This window comes from Balaenoptera ricei, chromosome 8, assembly GCF_028023285.1.
Source record: "Balaenoptera ricei isolate mBalRic1 chromosome 8, mBalRic1.hap2, whole genome shotgun sequence".
Classification (NCBI taxonomy): Eukaryota; Metazoa; Chordata; class Mammalia; order Artiodactyla; family Balaenopteridae; genus Balaenoptera; species Balaenoptera ricei.
In genome coordinates, this window is record NC_082646.1 from 21104893 (window position 1) to 21124452 (window position 19560).

Sequence of the window (19560 nt, forward strand, 5' to 3'; positions counted from 1 at the left end):
CTTGACACAGTCACAGGGTCACATCTATCTCCTGTAACTCTACCAGTGCTTTGCATAAATAGCAACTGCTCTGTAAATCACTGGAAGAAGGACTGCATCTATGTATGCATATGTATGTAGGTATTAATCATATTACTTTACGGAAAATAATCCATGCCTCCTCATTTCCCATTCAGCTTTCCTTTCATAGTATCATTAAACTGAAAACCTCTTAAATTTGTAATGACTAAGAACTAAGGCATAATTGCTCAAAAATAAGGTAGTGGAGAACATTTTCCTACCTGTATACATCACATCAGTAATCTAGAAGACATACTGGTTTCCAGTCTTCCTAATGCTTGAGAATATTCCTAAAACATTAATGCCAATAATCTCCTCTAAAGATGAAACTATTTCTCCAATGGATATATTTTCTATACATTTTGATGCAAAGCCTTTGATACAGCCCTATGTACCCCCAATTTATTATAAACATTCTTAAAACATCAGCTTATATTGAAATGTAATGTGGCCCAGCACATTAAACTAGATTATAAATTATTCAGATGGTTAGGTTCTGGGTTCTATGAAATTAGTTTTATACTGTTTGGTACTCTAGTTTTTATAAAATGGAGGTATTCTCTTAAGGTATTTTAAGAATACATATAAACTGCTAAATAGTAGTGATTTGATTTGATTTTGCCCCTACCAACAAAAACATTTTTCATACTTAGAATCAACTACTTTTTAAAGATTTTAATATTTCTTGAAAAAATGATAGTTTAATCAATGTAAAAGTGCTAAGAAACTAAAATGTGCTATCATGCCGTACGTTTGCAAACATTAAAGAATTTAAAAGAAAGTAAACAGATCTTTGATTATGATTTCCTTTTGCATACACTGATTTTGTCTTTTGAAAGAAAGTACTTTTAAAACACACAAATTAAGAAGTTGCAAAATTCTACATTTAATCTACATACCAATGATAAACCACCATATTTTAAAGTTAGTGGGGAGGAAAACCATCCACCTGTAACTTAGATTACCTAAAAATCATACACGTATATTCAAAATTTTTATGGCCTAAAAATTGAGAAGTATATTGTATTAAGAATGTCTGAGGAAAATAAGCCAAAATAAGGGAAAAAAAAAAACCTAACATATCATTTGGGCATAAGTACATGAATCAAATCTAGCAAGAAAGTTAAGTTGATGAGCATAATCAAATGATTCTCAACTTAAAAAACCTACAGAAATTTCCAAAGTAATTTGTTCAAAGCTGTCACAGCCAGTGAATAGTTAATTGTGTGTATATATTCTGAGATAATCTTCATTGAGCTGTGTTTTGATTAATATAACCCCTTCATAATGATCTGAAAGAACTTTTTTTCCCTAACCCCTTAAAACCTATTTCAAAAAACCCTTCAACTTTCTTCCAGTCACTACATTATTAGAATCATCTGAGAGCAAAAGGATTTTGATAGAACTGTTGTAAGCACACTCTGCAGTAACAGTTTTTCAACTATAAACAAGTATTAATAATTCAAAAGTACATGGATATTAACATTTGGTCATCGCATTTTAGTGAAACAATGAATACAATTTAGATTCCAGAATCTAAATGTCTGTCTCTGATTCCAGAGAAATGCTCTGAAACAGACAATTAATTCAGAACTATGAAACTGCTTATAAAACTAGAGCACAAGAGAGTACAATGACCTGCAATTAGAACTCAGAATCAAATCCATTTGTTCTTGGGTGTCTTTAATTTCTAGTTCTCTTTCTGTGCCGCTAAAGAACCCATTCTTAAAAGGTCACGGATAAAACAGAGGTCTTAACTGTCCCCAAAAGAGGTCATTTGGAAAATAAGCAGAAGGAAAAACATTACTACATATAGCGAACATGAGAGCAAAATACATCTAGATATTTCCTTTAAATACTCAGAAGGTAGTAAGATCACTCCCATGACCACAGCTTTTCTTCAGGCTAATTACATTATAGCACTTTCTAGTATACTTTACATAACAGCATGAATTTTCCTTTGGAGCAAAGTTTAGTTATTATTCCCTTTTGTAACTGCATTCCCAAAGGCACCAGATGTCTTCAAATCAAACTAAACCACCTCAGCAGAGGATTAAAGGCTCCATAAATTCCTGACCCAACCTACCCTAGCTTTATCAGCCTGCAGTCAATACACAGGAAATTACATTTTCTATTGTAGTCAAGACAGTGTACTTTTCATCTCTCTAGACTTCGACCATTGTACATAATCTCTCTTCTGTCTCTTTAAAAACCACAAGACTAAAAGCACAGGCAACAAAAGAAAAACAGATAAATTAAACTTCATCAAAATTAAAAACTTGTGTATCAAAGGATACTATCAATAGAATAAAAAGGCAACTCACAGAATGGAAGAATGTTTGCAATTCACGTATCTGATAAGGGACTAACATCCATAACATACAAAGAACTACAATTCAACAAAAAACAATTTTAAAATGGTCAAAACTTGAATATACACTTCAGCAAATAAGATACAAATGGTGAATAAGCATATGAAAAGATGTTCAACAACAGAGAGAAATGCATCATAGGGAAATGCAAATCAAAACCAAAATGAGATACCAGTTCACCCACTTGGATGGCTATTGTCAAAAACAAACAATAAAGGGACTTCCCTGGTGGTCCAGTGGTTAGGACTCAGCCACTGCTATGGCCCGGGTTCAATCCCTGGTCGGGGAACTAAGATCCCACAAGTGGCACAGCCAAAAAACAAACAAACAAACAAGCAAACAAAAAATAAAAACTGTTGGTGAGGATGTGGAGAAATTGGCACCCTTATGCATTGCTGGTGGGAATAATGCAGTTGCTGAGAAAGACAGTATTGACAGTTCTTCAGAAAATTAAACACAGAATTACCACATGATTCAGCAATTCCATTTCTGGGTATATACTGAAGAACTGAAAGCAGTAACTCGAACAGATACTTGTACACCAATGTACATAATAGCAGCATTGTTCACAATAGTCAAAATGTGGAAATAATCCAAATGGCCATTAACCAATGAATGGATAAGAAAATGCGGTATATACATACAACTGAATATTATTTTATCCTTAAAAAAAAAAAGAAAAAAAAAAACTCTTGATATGTCCTATAATGTGGCTGAACCTGAAAAACATTGTTACATGAAATAAGTTAGACACAAAAGGACAAATATAGGAGTCAGTCCACTTATATGAGGTACCTAGAATTGTCAAATTCAAAGGCACAGAAATTAGGATAGTGGTCACCAGAGACTGGGAAGAGGGAGGAATGGGGAGTTAGTATTTAATGGGTAAAGAGAATCTGTTTGGGATGATGAAATGTTCTGGAGATGGATAGTAGTGATGGTTGCACAACAATGTGAATATACTTAATGTCACTGAACACTTGAAAATGGCTAAAATGGTAATGTGAATATACTTAATGTCACTGAACACCTGAAAATGGTTAAAATGGTAAATCTTACATATATTTTAACACAATACAGTAATGAAGATTCAACTGAAATCTCCCAACTCCACTGAACTTCACAGTATTTAATACAGATTACTAATTACTATATACTGCCTGGTTTGTCAATTGGGTATAAAATGAGTCTTTCTATAAAGTTAGAAAAACTTCTAAATTAGGCACTTTATTTTTCAGGATATCTTTAAATATTGATCAGAGTTAAAATTTGACCTATAAAATGAAAATAAAGCAATTTATCAGAGAACAAGCATACTTGAGAAACTGTGTTGTGTATTCTTATTCTCTACCAGTTGCTTATTTTCCTCTATTGCTCTTTATGTTGTAGTAGTCTCCTTCATGACATAGTGTATCATTTTATCCAAATTAGCTCAAATTTAAAAGCAAATAATTACATAAATGGAATGATGGCATATAAGACTCAAATGCTAGATCTGAATTAGACTTTTCAGTATAAACAAAAGGAAAGGGAGGGAGAAGGTAGTACTGCCTTAAGAGTCTAAGACATACTTGCATTTCTAGGTCTAAAACAAAAGGTAAAACATTTTAATTTAAGTTGCAAAAAGTTAAGAGCTATCACGGCATACATTGTAACACAGGGCAAGAAGAATTTGATATAACAAATCCACATTTTATCAAAAGGAATTTTTCCAAGGATTATTACATAAATCTCAGAAATTCTGATCCCATGTTACCAAGATGGACATTTAGCTATACAGACTTATTAAAGATAAACTAAAACCAGTAAACTACTTTTAGGAGCAAACTAAATGACATACATAATTACCAAAGCAAACCTAAATTTTAAAAATGTTCATTAAATATAAGTGAACAATTAAAACAGAGTAATAAATTACAAGGATGGAAGCAACTGACTAGATATAAGCATGGAGGAATCTGGGCATACAAATAACATGAATCAACAAAATGTGTTGCCATCTTAAAAGAAATCTACTGTAACAGATTATTGCAAATGATCCAAGAGCTAAGATAAATATTTGAAGTTTCACATTTTAAGATAGTCCAAAACAAAGGGTCACAGTCATTCTAATCTTGCTTCTATATCCTAGAATATAGCACATACTTAATAAAAGTGTATTGGCTAAATGAAGGTCATTAAATAAGAACCTGGAACCATTAGTAGCTAGGGAACTCGAGCCAAATACAAACCTGAATTTAAAAGATGTGCCATGGGGTAATTATTTTAGTCACAATCGATAACCTTAAAATTTTGTGAGGAATAATGATGGATAGATACTTCAACTCCTAAAGCAGCGTATGTAAGCTCAAATCAGAAAACTCTTGTTATCACAGTTGAAGAGAGGTTGAAATATTGAGGCAACAAAGCAAGAAGTCATCATCTTTCCAGAGAGAAAACAGCAGCTCTTAAAATCACTAAAGATGGAGATATTAAGAAATAGGTCCAAGCGGGCAGACAGCAGAAGCAAGAAGAACTACAATCCTGCAGCCTGTAGAACAAAAACCACATTCACAGAAAGATAGACAAGATGAAAAGGCAGAGGGCTATGTACCAGATGAAGGAACAAGATAAAACCCCAGAAAAACAACTAAATGAAGTGGAGATAGGCAACCTTCCAGAAAAAGAATTCAGAATAATGATAGTGAAGATGATCCAGGACCTCGGAAAAAGAATGGAGGCAAAGATCGAGAAGATGCAAGAAATGTTAAACAAAGACCTAGAAGAATTAAAGAACAAACAAACAGAGATGAACAATACAATAACTGAAATGAAAACTACACTAGAAGGAATCAATAGCAGAATAACTGAGGCAGAAGAACGGATAAGTGACCTGGAAGACAGAATGGTGGAATTCACTGCTGTGGAACAGAATAAAGAAAAAAGAATGAAAAGAAATGAAGACAGCCTAAGAGACCTCTGGGACAACATTAAACACAACAACATTTGCATTATAGGGGTCCCAGAAGGAGAAGAGAGAGAGAAAGGACCTGAGAAAATATTTGAAGAGATTATAGTCGAAAACTTCCCTAACATGGGAAAGGAAATAGCCACCCAAGTCCGGGAAGCGCAGCAAGTTCCATACAGGATAAACCCAAGAAGAAACACGCCGAGACACATAGTAATCAAACTGGCAAAAATTAAAGACAAAGAAAAATTATTGAAAGCAGCAAGTGAAAAACGACAAATAACATACAAGGGAACTCCCATAAGGTTAACAGCTGATTTCTCAGCAGAAACTCTACAAGCCAGAAGGGAGTGGCATGATATACTTAAAGTGATGAAAGGGAAGAATCTACAACCAAGATTACTCTACCTGGCAAGAATCTCATTCAGATTCGATGGAGAAATCAAAAGCTTTACAGACAAGCAAAAGCTAAGAGAATTCAGCACCACCAAACCAGCTCTACAACAAACGCTAAAGGAACTTCTCTAAGTGGGAAACACAAGAGAAGAAAAGGACCTACAAAAACAAACCCAAAACAATTAAGAAAATGGTCATAGGAACATACATATCGATAATTACCTTAAACGTGAATGGATTAAATGCTCCAACCAAAAGACACAGGCTTGCTGAATGGATACAAAAACAAGACCCATATATATGCTGTCTACAAGAGACCCACTTCAGACCTAGGGACACATACAGACTGAAAGTGAGGGGATGGAAAAAGATATTTCATGCAAATGGAAATCAAAAGAAAGCTGGAGCAGCTATACTCATATCAGATAAAATAGACTTTAAAATAAAGAATGTTACAAGAGACAAGAAAGGACACTACATAATGATCAAGGGATCAATCCAAGAAGATATAACAATGATAAATATATATGCACCCAACACAGGAGTACCTCAATACATAAGGTAACTGCTAACAGCTATAAAAGAGGAAATCGACAGTAACACAATAATAGTGGGGGACTTTAACACCTCACTTACACCAAAGGACAGATCATCCAAAATGAAAATAAATAAGGAAACAGAAGCTTTAAATGACACAACAGACCAGATAGATTTAATTGATATTTATAGGACATTCCATCCAAAAACAGCAGATTACACTTTCTTCTCAAGTGCGCACGGAACATTCTCCAGGATAGATCACATCTTGCGTCACAAATCAAGCCTCAGTAAATTTAAGAAAACTGAAATCATATCAAGCATCTTTTCTGACCACAACGCTATGAGATTAGAAATCAATTACACAGAAAAGAACATAAAAAACACTAACACATGGAGGCTAAACAAAATGTTACTAGATAACCAAGAGATCACTGAAGAAATCAAAGAGGAAATCAAAAAATACCTAGAGACAAATGACAATGAAAACACGATGGTCCAAAACCTATGGGATGCAGCAAAAGCAGTTCTAAGAGGGAAGTTTATAGCTATACAAGCATACCTCAAGAAATAAGAAAAATCTCAAACGAACAATCTAACCTTACACCTAAAGGAACTGGAGAAAGAAGAACAAACGAAACCCAAAGTTAGCAGAAAGACAGAAATCATAAAGATCAGAGCAGAAATAAACGAAATAGAAACAAAGAAAACAATAGCAAAGATCAATAAAACTAAAAGCTGGTTCTTTGAGAAGATAAACAAAGTTGATAAACCATTAGCCACACTCATCAAGAAAAAGAGGGAGAGGACTCAAATCAATAAAATTAGAAATGAAAAAGGAGAAGTTACAACAGACACCGCAGAAATACAAAGCATCCTAAGAGACTACTACAAGAAACTCTATGCCAATGAAATGGACAACCTGGAAGAAATGGACAAATTCTTAGAAAGGTATAACCTTCCAAGACTGAAACAAGAAGAAATAGAAAATATGAACAAACCAGTCACAAGTAATGAAATTGAAACTGTGATTAAAAATCTTCCAACAAACAAAAGTCCAGGACCAGATGGCTTCACAGGTGAATTCTATCAAACATTTAGACAACAACTAACACCAATCCTTCTCAAACTCTTCCAAAAAATTGCAGGGGAAGGAACACTCCCAAACACATTCTATGAGGCCACCATCACCCTGATACCAAAACCAGACAACGATACTACAAAAAAAGAAAATTACAGACCGATATCACTGATGAATATAGATGCAAAAATTCTCAACAAAATACTAGGAAACAGAATCCAACAACACATTAAAAGGATCATACACCGTGATCAAGTGGGATTTATCCCAGGTATACAAGGATTCTTCAATATATGCAAATCAATCAATGTGATACACCATATTAACAAATTGAAGAAGAAAAACCATATGATCATCTCAATAGATGCAGAAAAAGCTTTTGGCAAAATTCAACACCCATTTATGATAAAAACTCTCCAGAAAGTGGGCACAAAGGGAACTTACCTCAACATAATAAAGGCCATATACGACAAACCCACAGCAAACATCATTCTGAATTGTGAAAAACTGAAAGCATTTCCTCTAAGATCAGGAACACAAGGATGTCCACTCTCACCACTATTATTCAACATAGTTTTAGAAGTCCTAGCCACAGCAATCAGAGAAGAAAAAGAAATAAAAGGAATATAAATTGGAGAAAAAGAAGTAAAGCTGTCACTGTTTGCAGATGACATGATACTATCTATACATAGAGAATCCTAAAGATGCCACCAGAAAACTACTAGAGCTAATTAATAAATTTGGTAAAGTTGCAGGATACAAAATTAATGCACATAAATCTCTTGCATTCCTATACACTAATGATGAAAAATCTGAAAGAGAAATTAAGGAAACACTCCCATTTACCACTGCAACAAAAATAAAATACCTAGGAATAAACCTACCTAGGGAGACAAAAGACCTGTATGCAGAAAACTATAAGACACTGATGAAAGAAATTGAAGACAATACCAACAGATGGAGAGATATACCATGTTCTTGGATTGGAAGAATCAGCACTGTGAAAATGACTATACTACCCAAAGCAATCTACAGATTCAATGCAATCCCTATCAAATTACCAATGGCAATTTTTACGGAACTAGAACAAAAAATCTTAAAATTTGTATGGAGACACAAAAGACTCTGAATAGCCAAAGCAGTCTTGAGGGAAAAAAATGGAGCTGGAGGAATCAGACTCCCTGACTTCAGACTATACTACAAAGCTACAGTAATCAAGACAATATGGTAGTGGCACAAAAACAGAAACATAGATCAATGGAGCAAGATAGAAAGCCCAGAGATCAACCCACACACCTATGGTCAACTAGTCTATGACAAACGAGGCAAGGATATACAATGGAGAAAAGACAGTCTCTTCAATAAGTGGTGCTAGGAAAACTGGACAGCTACATGTAAAAGAATGAAATTAGAACACTCCCTAACACCATACACAAAAATAAATTCAAAATGGATTAGAGACCTAAACATAAGACCGGACACTATAAAACTCTTAGAGGAAAACATAGGAAGAACACTCTTTGACATTAATCACAGCAACATCTTTTTTGATCCACCTCTTAGAGTAATGGAAAGAAAAATAAACAAATGGGACCTAATGAAACTTCAAAGCTCTTGCACAGCAAAGGAAACCATAAAGAAGATGAAAAGACAACCCTCAGAATGGGAGAAAACATTTGCAAATGAATCAATGGACAAAGGATTATTCTCCAATATATATAATCAGCTCATGCAGCTCAATATTAAAAAAACAACAACCCAATTCAAAAATGGGCAGAAGACCTAAATAGACATTTCTCCAAAGAAGACATACAGATGGCCAAGAAGCACATGAAAAGCTGCTCAACATCACTAATTATTAGAGAAATGCAAATCAAAACTACAATGAGGTATCACCTCACACCAGTTAGAATGGGCATCATCAGAAAATCTACAAACAACAAATGCTGGAGAGGGTGTGGAGAAAAGGGAACCCTCTTGCACTGTTGGTGGGAATGTAAATTGTTACAGCCACTATGGAGAACAGTATGGAGGTTCCTTAAAAAACTAAAAATAGGATTACCATATGATCCAGCAATCCCACTACTGGGCATATACCCAGAGAAAACCATAATTCAAAAAGACACATGCACTCCAATGTTCATTGCAGCACTATTTACAATAGCCAGGTCATGGAAGCAACCTAAATGCCCATCGACAGACGAATGGATAAAGATGTGGTACATATATACAATGGAATATTACTCAGCCATAAAAAGGAACGAAACTGGGTCATTTGTAGAGACGTGGATGGATCCAGAGACTGTCATACAGAGTGAAGTAAGTTAGAAAGAGAAAAACAAATATCGTATATTAACGCATGTATGTGGAACCTAGAAAAATTGTACAGATGAACCGGTTTTCAGGGCAGAAGTTGAGACACAGATGTAGAGAACAAACCTATGGACACCAAGGGGGGAAAGCCGCGGGGGGGGTGGGGATGGTGGTGTGATAAATTGGGTGATTGGGATTGACATGTATACACTGTTGTGTATAAAATTGATGACTAATAAGAACCTGCTGTATAAAAAGTAAAATAAAATTAAATTAAAAAAAGAAAGAAATAGGTCCACTAGGGAAAAAATGGGAATTAAGATTATTTAATTGGAAAGGCCAAGGATGGGAAGGTGATAAGCTTTAATATATGAAACACGATTGTGAGCCAATTTTTCCTTGCGAACAGTGTAGAATGTGAAGAGTCATACTGTCTTGACATTTTATGAAGTTATCATATCTGCTGAATCACTGTGCTTTTGAAATGTACTAGAATATTGTCATTCTACATGATAAACCACACTAGAATATTTAATAGATTATCTCCTAGTTAAAAAAAGAATGAAGTACAGAATAAGAAAAGCTAAAGTTCTGTTCATTTAGAACTTAAAGAAGAGAGGACTGTCTACCAGTGTAGTTCCATATTTAAATGTTTCCCCTTATTAAAGATATCTAAGCTTGGGTTTACTAATTAGTTCACTAAATTAATGCTAAAGGCAGTAATTCCTATACTTCAGTTTTAAGTTATAGATTTTAAAAGACTATTTTCATTATGCATACATAAAATGGGATACTGTGGGGATCTAAAAAATCTTTTATCTTCAATTCTAAAAATATCACCAATCAACAGGTAATAAGAACTGAGACAGAAAGTGATGTGCATTTTTTATTTTTAATCACAGCACTAACATTGGAACTCTTTCCAATGATAACCAGGAGTGTGTTCCAATACAGTGTAAGCTAACTTTCTAAGTGGTAATTCTAGCTCTTAAAAAAAGAACTCTAATTAGACATAAAGCAAAATCTTATACTACAGAATTCCCTTTTCTTTTCTAACAGGACCAGAATAAAGAGATCACCACCTGTCTTTGAGAATAGAAATAATAAAGTGACAGTTAAATATTACTATAAACTGAGAAGACAACTGGCTTTTACTATGCTTAGAACAGATTTATCACTTGTTATTTAAGAAGAATAATCTTTATGATAAAAGTTAGTAAGAAGCACTTAGTATACAGTTCTTTAAGGAACATTAGCATTTTAATAGTGAGATTAATCAAGGACAATGAAACTGTTTCTTCCTTAGGAAAACTAAACACTCACTATACAAGAAAAGCAATGACTAGAAATCTTAAATGATTTTCTATTATGAAGAGAGTCGATTTAATTTAATGATTTAACTTTTCTGGAGAATTATCACTATTACTTCCATACCAAAAGGGATGTATAATTTGGGGGAAAGAGTAAATGTATGAGGATTCTGAACTTTTTCCTATCCACTTCTCGTTTTTAAGATGTAATGATTTATGAATCTAATAGAGATTATAATATTCAGGAAATATACAAGAAATCCATGTTAAATAACAACAGTGAAGCATGAAGGCATGAGCTTTTGTCACTTTATTGTTAACCAATGAATGTTATCCAAAATTATAGATGTAACTTAATTGTACAACACAAAATTATGCTAATGGTAAAAGCCTGCTGGAATTTACCAAATACTCATTAATATATTTTTACATTGCTATATGAACATGTGCTTCTCAAATGCTAATAATAAAAGTTATAATTGGTTTAATGAAAACCCATATTGCAAATAGTTGCTCCTGTTTAGAAAAATTCACACAGCTTTAAAAATGGATTAAATCCATTTTAATTCTAATCTACAAATAGATTATAAACAGCAAATATAACTGGTAATTTTTCAACACTGATATCAAACTGATGTAGGAATGGTAGTGCACACAATTCAAAATGAAGCAAATTAACAAAAATCCAATAAAAATCCAAGTTTTCACCTATTATGGCAATTGCTTTAATGCCTCGGAAGAGTGAGCACATGCTTTAAACCATGAATAGCAGGGCTTATCATCTATTCCTCTAATGTGCTGCAAGGAGAAATGTCCTCTTCCACAGTGTTTTGAAGCATGTGCACAACCACCGTACAACAGTCACTTCAAGGTTAACCAGTTATCTTTTGTCCTCCTAAATCCAAAAAATATATTAAATGCAACCTTTCCTTTTCATAATGTCTGCCCAGATTAATCCTTTTAAAGTCAGCAAAATCAAAAAAGCAGAGATATTTTCAGACACAACTTGAATCTATCGTGCATGAAAAATGTCTAACAAAATGGCAATTTTAATAGATAAATGTAAATTTGAATGCATAATACCAAATGGAAAGTAGCTGAACCACACAGAGAAAACAAGGCTTTCCTTATCTCCAAATCTAAATGTTTTATAATAAAGAAAATGTTAGAACCTGTGAATATTGAACATCTTTCAAACTGGAAAGATTTCTTTGTAAAACATAACTGAAATTAATATAACCTATAAAATTATAATTTCTAAAATAGAATTAACTAACCAAATTTAAGTATTTTTAGTTAGATTGAAAAAAATAATCACAATGATTTAGAAACCAAATATGCTAAAATGATTATGTAATAATTACATCAAGAAATGAAGGTACAAACATTCGTCGTCATATGCTACAAGGATATCTCTCTCTCTCTCAAACACACACACACACACACACACACACTCACACACACACTTCCTTAGACATACAACACCCCTCCAAGAAGAGAGTATACCAGTGAGCGCTAACAATTTTAATACAAATCAAAAAGGCAGTTAAAATTTAGCACTCTGAGATATTCTGAAGGAAAAGGAAATCTCAAAAATATTCCTTCATGATTGACAGTATCACTATGTATTATAAAACATATAGCTTACACACTTCACTGTGTTTGAACAACCAGTCATCGCAGGTATAGTAGTGAGGTAGTATTACTGTCCCCTCCTCGGGACTGCTGTTTTCATATGCTGCCCTTCTAGCAAGGTCCAGGGTTTTATTAATGATGATAATCAATTACCAACAAATGTGCTTTTTCTTTTATTAAACATCTGTTTTTCTAAATCAATCTATGAAAGAATCTTTCAGAGACAAGTGTTATTTGCAGTAGTGTTTCATCAATAAACTTTCCTAGGGAACTACTTACTACCTGCTGTCTATACCTTTGTAAGATCAGTGGGCAAAGAAAACCAAATGATGACAGGAGATGAAACACCAATCAATTCAGCTGTCAAAGATGACCATAATTAAGTAAGCAAATAACAAATATCCAATAATGTTATTAAGTTGGGATTTAAAAAATTAACCACTAGCTGTACACTACACTATTAAGCATTCTAATCCTTTTCATGATTCACAGCCATCTTCTACACAATGATCAAAGACTGTCCACCGTGCCACCTATGCTCGTTTTAATCACTGCCAATGATCTGTATAGTGGCAGCGCTGTGGTTACAGGGCATATCAAGGTATGAGAAGTACACACTGAGAAAACATGAATGAGAGAGAATATGGAAATACATGCAGGTAAAATATGGAAGAAGAAAAAACAGAGTGCCCTACCTAAACACTCATTAAGTCACCACCATCCTTTAAAATGTACAAAGTGCTTAAATCATACATACACATTTGTCAGACATGGTAATTAGTGTTAATCTTCAACAGAAAAAAAAAATGGAAAATGAAAAATGTGAAAAAGGAGGTGATGGAACACCGTTCTCCATTCCCTGGCCCAAAAGAAAAAGAAAACCAAGCATGATATCACACTGTCTTAATGTTGAAAAGCTCCCCTTAAATGTCTTTTAGCTACCACAGTCAAACTGGTGTAAGTGCTTTGGCAAGGTGAGATGCATTCCATCACATCTGCAAAGGCCTGCTTTTCTCTGTTGGTGGTTCAGCTTATGAAGAACATGTATGCAAAATAACAGCTCTCACATTGCTTCAAACTCATCAATACGTTGCTTTGTATTGCCTTGCCGAATCTGTCGCAGAGTCTTGTACTTATCACGGCCTGCTTTAACATTCTCAGCATGAAGAACATCATTTTGTGTTTTCTTGGTTTCATCTCTGGCTTGGGCTAATTCTGAACTTAATGCCTATGTTTAAAAAATAAAAAGTATGACCATTATTAACTTTTTTTTTTTAGATTTTAAAAACCTATGGAAGAGGTTTAAAGACACAAAATACATATATAACAAATCTCTGACTTTTTACTATGTTAAAATTTCCACTGTGAAATCTTTTTCTTTAAAGTATTTATGTTTGTTGTACTTTTAGTAATGGCGGGGGGTAGTGGTTAGAGAGGAATACCCATGGCCTTTCACTTCTACACTCCGCATGATGATTTTGTGTATTATTCTAAATTTCCTTAAACTTTCTCATCTAATACTTGAAATGACTTACAAAAGGTTCAATATAGCTGTTATTGAATGCTACTGTAAGTTCTAAATTCTACACCATGAGAGAAGCTTTCTCCAAAAGTCTTAATACATTTATCACAACTATCACCTCATTTTCTTTTCTTTATTAATATTTAAAGATTTCACCAATTTAAAAATTAGAGGACTGATTCTATTAAGTTCTCTAATAGGTATAATATTAAAATTTACTATTTTAATCTGATTATGTACATTTAATAAACTGAACTTTTGCCATTACAAAATCTCAACAAAAAACTTCAGATTATGTAATGTCATACAGGTAGTCTATTAAATTATCATTTCTTTTTAATGTATACTGTTTAAAAACGAAATTTGTTTTTTAAACACAGTATTTTTATGTTCTACTTTTAACATGGCTCAAGTTATAATTAAATAATAGCTTACTAATTAAGGCCTCATTACACAAGGCTAACAAACATCTGGTAACAAGGACATACAACAGAAAAAATGAAATAACGTGACTGTAGGCCAAGTACTTACAAACCAATCACAAGGCCAGCTAGAGGTAAAGGCTTCCAAAAATCAAATGTTACTTTTTTAATAAGTTTGTCTTAACAAATGGGGAAAATGCACACTATATTTAAATGTGCATACAACTGCAAATTTTAAATACCTGGAGCTGTTTTTTAACACGCTCATTTTTCTGCGTTTCTGTTACACGTTCCTCCTCACTCCTGTGGTTCATTACCCCGTCATTTGATAACTCAGCACTAGCCTCAGCATTATTCTCATCATGTTCATCATGTTCATTTTCTGTCGGAGGAATGACTGGTGGTGGTGGAGGTGGAGGGGGGGCAGACATCACAGTCTTTAACTCTTCTTTGGTCTTTTCCAAGTCTTCCTGGGCTGCAAAAGCCTGAACATAAAAAATAAGTTTATCAGCAACTTACTTTGAAAATTCGTAATTAAAAGAATCAAGTTATCCTGGGACTTCCCTGGCGGTCCAGTGGTTAAGACTTCGCCTTCCAATACAGGGGATGCGGGTTCGATCCCTGGTCAGGGAGCTTAGATCCCACATGCCTCGTGGCCAAAAAACCAAAACAGAAGCAATACTGTAACAAATTCAATAAAGACTTTAAAAATGGTCCACATCAAAAAAAAAAAAAAAAATCAAGTTACTATCCCTTCTTTCTAATATAAACTATATTTCAGGGTAATGAAAACAGGACCTATTGATAAAAGCTTACTTTTATAGAAGAATGCCAGCAGGTACATGACAGAATTAAAGACACCACTGTGCAAAACCCTAATAAAATTATTAATTCTGGCAAGGATTATCAACTGTTGCTAAAATTGTTGTACAAATGGTTGATGAGAAAACAGATATAAGTATAATGCCAAAGAATTCCACATCGAACAGATTACATTTTAGCAACAATAAAATACAACCAAACAATGGAGGAAACAGACTGTTATTACTCTAGTCCAATGATCAATTAAAACAACTAATGGTGGGTTAATCAGATATAAACTGTCTTCTGATATAATACAACAGGAAGTATCCAACATCACCAATTATTTGAGTAATTATATTGTGCTGGTTTGTCTGGAAAAGTACTGCTTTACACTGTTGTCCTGGTGTAATTATTAACAACACCCCCTTTCACTCTCAAAAGTGTTCTAGTTTGGATGATAAATTATCTGAAAGTCTCACCTATGAGGCATCATAGCCAGAAATTTTTAACTTGAATCTTTCAAACTTTTAGGTTTATCTTCCAGCTTACAAGAAATATTGATGATAAAAAGACAAGCTGAATGACACCATAAGAAAGGAATTAGACAAATACAGGAGGAGGGACAATCTGTGGGTCCTTTTAATAAACCAATATCATAAAAAGAAGAACTGTCCTACTTTAAAAGAGACTTAGAGCAAACAGATGCAATGCAAAGTCCTACTCTGGACACTGGCCTGGCAAATTAGCTATAAAAGACTTTTTGGTTCAATTCTGAATATAGTCTGCCCAGAAATAAACCCACACATATACGGTTAATTAGTTTACAACAAAGCAGCCAAGAATATAGGTTGGGGAAAGGACAGTCTCTGCAATAAGTGGTGCTAGGAAAACTAGAGAGACACATGCAAAAGAATGAAACCGGGCCCCTATCGTACACCATACAGAAAAATCAACTCAAAATGGATCAAAGATTTGAACATAGGACCTGAAACGATAAAACTTTTGAAGAAAATACATGTGGTAAACTCCTTGATATAAGTCTTGGTGATAAATTTTTGGATTTGACACCGAAAGCAAGAGCAACGAAAGCAAAAATAAACAAGTGGGACTACTTCAAACCAAAAGGCTTCTGAAAGCAATATATATATATATCCAGAAAATGAAAATGCAACATACAGAATGGGAGAAAATATATGGAAATCATATATCTGATAAGCGGTTAATACCCAAAATATATAAAGAATTCATACAACCCAATAGAAAAAAAAAACAAAAAACCCTAATTCTATTTTAAAAACTGAGCAGATGATATGAACGGGCATTTTTCTAAAGACAACATAGAGATGGCCAACAGGCACATGGAAAGGTGCTCAACATCACTAATCATCGAGGAAATTCAAATCAAAACCACAATGAAGTAACACCTCATACCTGTTAGAATGGCTATTATCAAAAAGACAAGAAATAACAAGTGTTGGTAAGGATGTGGAGAAAAGGGAATGCTTGTTCACTTTCACTGGGAATGTAAATTGGTGCAGCCACTGTGGAAAACAGTATGAAGATTCCTCCTTAAAAAACTCAAAAATAGAACTACCATATAATCCAGCAATTCTACTTCTGGGTATTTATCAAACAAAAACACTAACTTGAAAAGATATATGCATCCCCCCACGTTCACTGCAGCATTATTTACAATAGCCAAGATATATATGGAAGCACCCTAAGTGTCCATCAGTAGATGGACAGATAAAAAAAAATGCGGTATAAATATTAATATATAGTGAAATACTATTCCGCTATAAAAAAGGAATTTTTTTTTTAAGATTTTTTTTTTTGATGTGGACCATATTTAAAGTCTTTACAGAATTTGTTACAATATTGCTTCTGCTTTTTTATGTTTTAGTTTTTTGGCCCCAAGGCATGTGGGACCTTAGCTCCCCAACCAGGGATTGAACCTGCACCTCCTGCATTGGAAGGCGAAGTCTTAACCACTGGACCACCAGGGAAGTCCCAGGAAATCTTGCCATTTGCAACAACATGGATGGACCTTGAGGGTATCATGCCAAATGAAGTAAGTCAGACAGAGAAAGACAAATTACCATATGATCTCGCTTATATATGGAATCTAAAAATAAACCAACCAACCAAACAAACAAAAAAACTGAGCTTAAGGATACAGAGAACAGACTGATGGTTACCAGAGGCATAAATGGAAGAGGAATGGGAGAAGGGAGTTAAAAAGTACAAACTCCCAGCTATAAAATAAATGAGTCATGGGGACATAATGTACAGCATACGGACTACAGTTAATAATACTATATTCTGTATTTCAAATGTGCTAAGAAAGTAAATCTGAAAAGTTTACATCACAAGAAAAACATTTCTGTAGCTGTATATGGTGATGGATGTTAACTACACTTACTGTGATGATCGCTTCACAATAGATACAAATATTGGATCATCACGTTGTACACCTAAAAATACACTATATGTCAATTATATCTAAAGGAAAAAATTTTGAATATCGTCTAATATTAGATGAGATGAAAACTGACTAAAATAGAACAGCATGTACAGTATGATCTCACTCTGGACATATAAATGTATATGTATACACATATGCAAATAGGAAAAGATCCTGGAAGGATATGCACTACAGTGTTAAAATAGTGATCCCAGTTTGCAAGAATGTGATTTTTCTTTTGCATGCATTTTCTAATTTCTACAATTCACAGGATGTGCCTCTGTGATATGTTATTTTTGTAAGTTTGTGTGTCCCTTAAGTTCATAAATCATCCCTAAAAGGCATCTATACAATTCTAATAAAGAAAGTAGTGTTAACAAAAAAGTTAAGTCTTTTTCCTTTTGTAGAGTTCTATTGATATATACATATATACATAACTCTCAATACCAAAAACTTCCCTATGAAATCCGAAGTGCTACAACGAAAATTGAAGAGGGAAAGAAAACTGCTTTCTGTAATAAGTACATTTTGTCGTAGAAAAATCAGAGAACTATATACCTTTGAGTGTAAAAAATTGTTATTATTATAGTTCCATTTAAGAGTTAACATTAAAGTTTGAATTAAATTCTCATTATCTTATATTCCCTACCCCTCCAAATAAAGCCTAAATTTTCACTTTTACGCCATTTCAGACAACAGTGGTTTCATCTACTTAGGAACTCAGAAATCTCAGTATCATCTTCATTGCATTCTTCTAATTCAACTTTACATCCAATCATTTGGTTGCCACGCCCCTTTGAGTCTACCACAAAATGTCCTTCAATAATTCCTGTTCCTCTTTTTTCTCAATGCCACATCCTTAGTGTGAGTCATTAGCTCTTAAGTAATCCTGCCCACTATCCCAATCCATCCTTCATGCTGATTACTAAGCTGTTTTTATAAAACCATGCTTGATCATGTTACAATCCTGTTTTGAAATCTTCAGAGCCCAACGTCTACAGATATTTCCCAGCATCTTGCCTTAGAAGGGCATTTATTTAAAGCCTTTCACAACTTAATTCCCTCTCTAACTTTCTAGCCACAACTCTCAAAATTTCTGAAAACACACTCTAAGTTTTGCTCACTTACTAGTTGACCTCACATCTGTCGTGTGCTTTTATACTTCCTATGCTCATTCAATTCCCTCAATCTGGAATGGACTACCTCTTCAGTCCCCATCTTTTCTACCCCCAAACTGAATGTATTATTCAAGAGCCGGCTTAAATTTATAAGGGTTTCCCCAACACCTGCCTCATTCCCTCAGAAATTAAACATTTCTTCTGTGTTCCCAAAGTACTTAGCTTATTATCACTAGACTAGTATTTAATACAGTACATACACATTCATACAGAGGTACCTCTTCCCCTCTAAATCATGACAGCATCTTATGTTTATCTCTATAAATTCCACATACGGCTGGGTACAAAATAGATGTTCAATAATTTATAGTGATGAACAAATGATTACTTTGTGTTGCCACTCAGTAGCTTCCTCCTCCTTTTTTTTCTTGGCTTCTTCTAGAAGTGCAATCTTGGCAGTGAATTCGGCAAGTTCTGCTGCCTAAAATAAACAAAACAATTACCAATACTAAAAAGTAATATATTTTCAGTCATTTATATTAAGTCAAAAAAGCTTTAATGTACATGGACTGTTTTTTT

At 33.9% G+C, this 19560-nt stretch overlaps 1 protein-coding gene across 2 annotated transcripts in view; it reads right to left on the reverse strand.

Moving 5' to 3' along the window:
- Positions 1–11308: 11308 nt before the first annotated feature.
- The window catches only part of RDX (radixin), a 70179-nt gene continuing 61927 nt past the window's right edge, over positions 11309–19560 (reverse strand). For both annotated transcript variants that reach the window (XM_059930406.1, XM_059930407.1), the window contains exons 12-14: positions 19370–19462; positions 14838–15080; positions 11309–13879 (exon numbers count right to left, since the gene is read on the reverse strand). In XM_059930406.1, the coding sequence (XP_059786389.1) occupies positions 13715–13879; positions 14838–15080; positions 19370–19462 (501 nt within the window). In that variant the 3' untranslated portion in view covers positions 11309–13714. The remainder of the gene's footprint in view (positions 13880–14837; positions 15081–19369; positions 19463–19560) is intronic.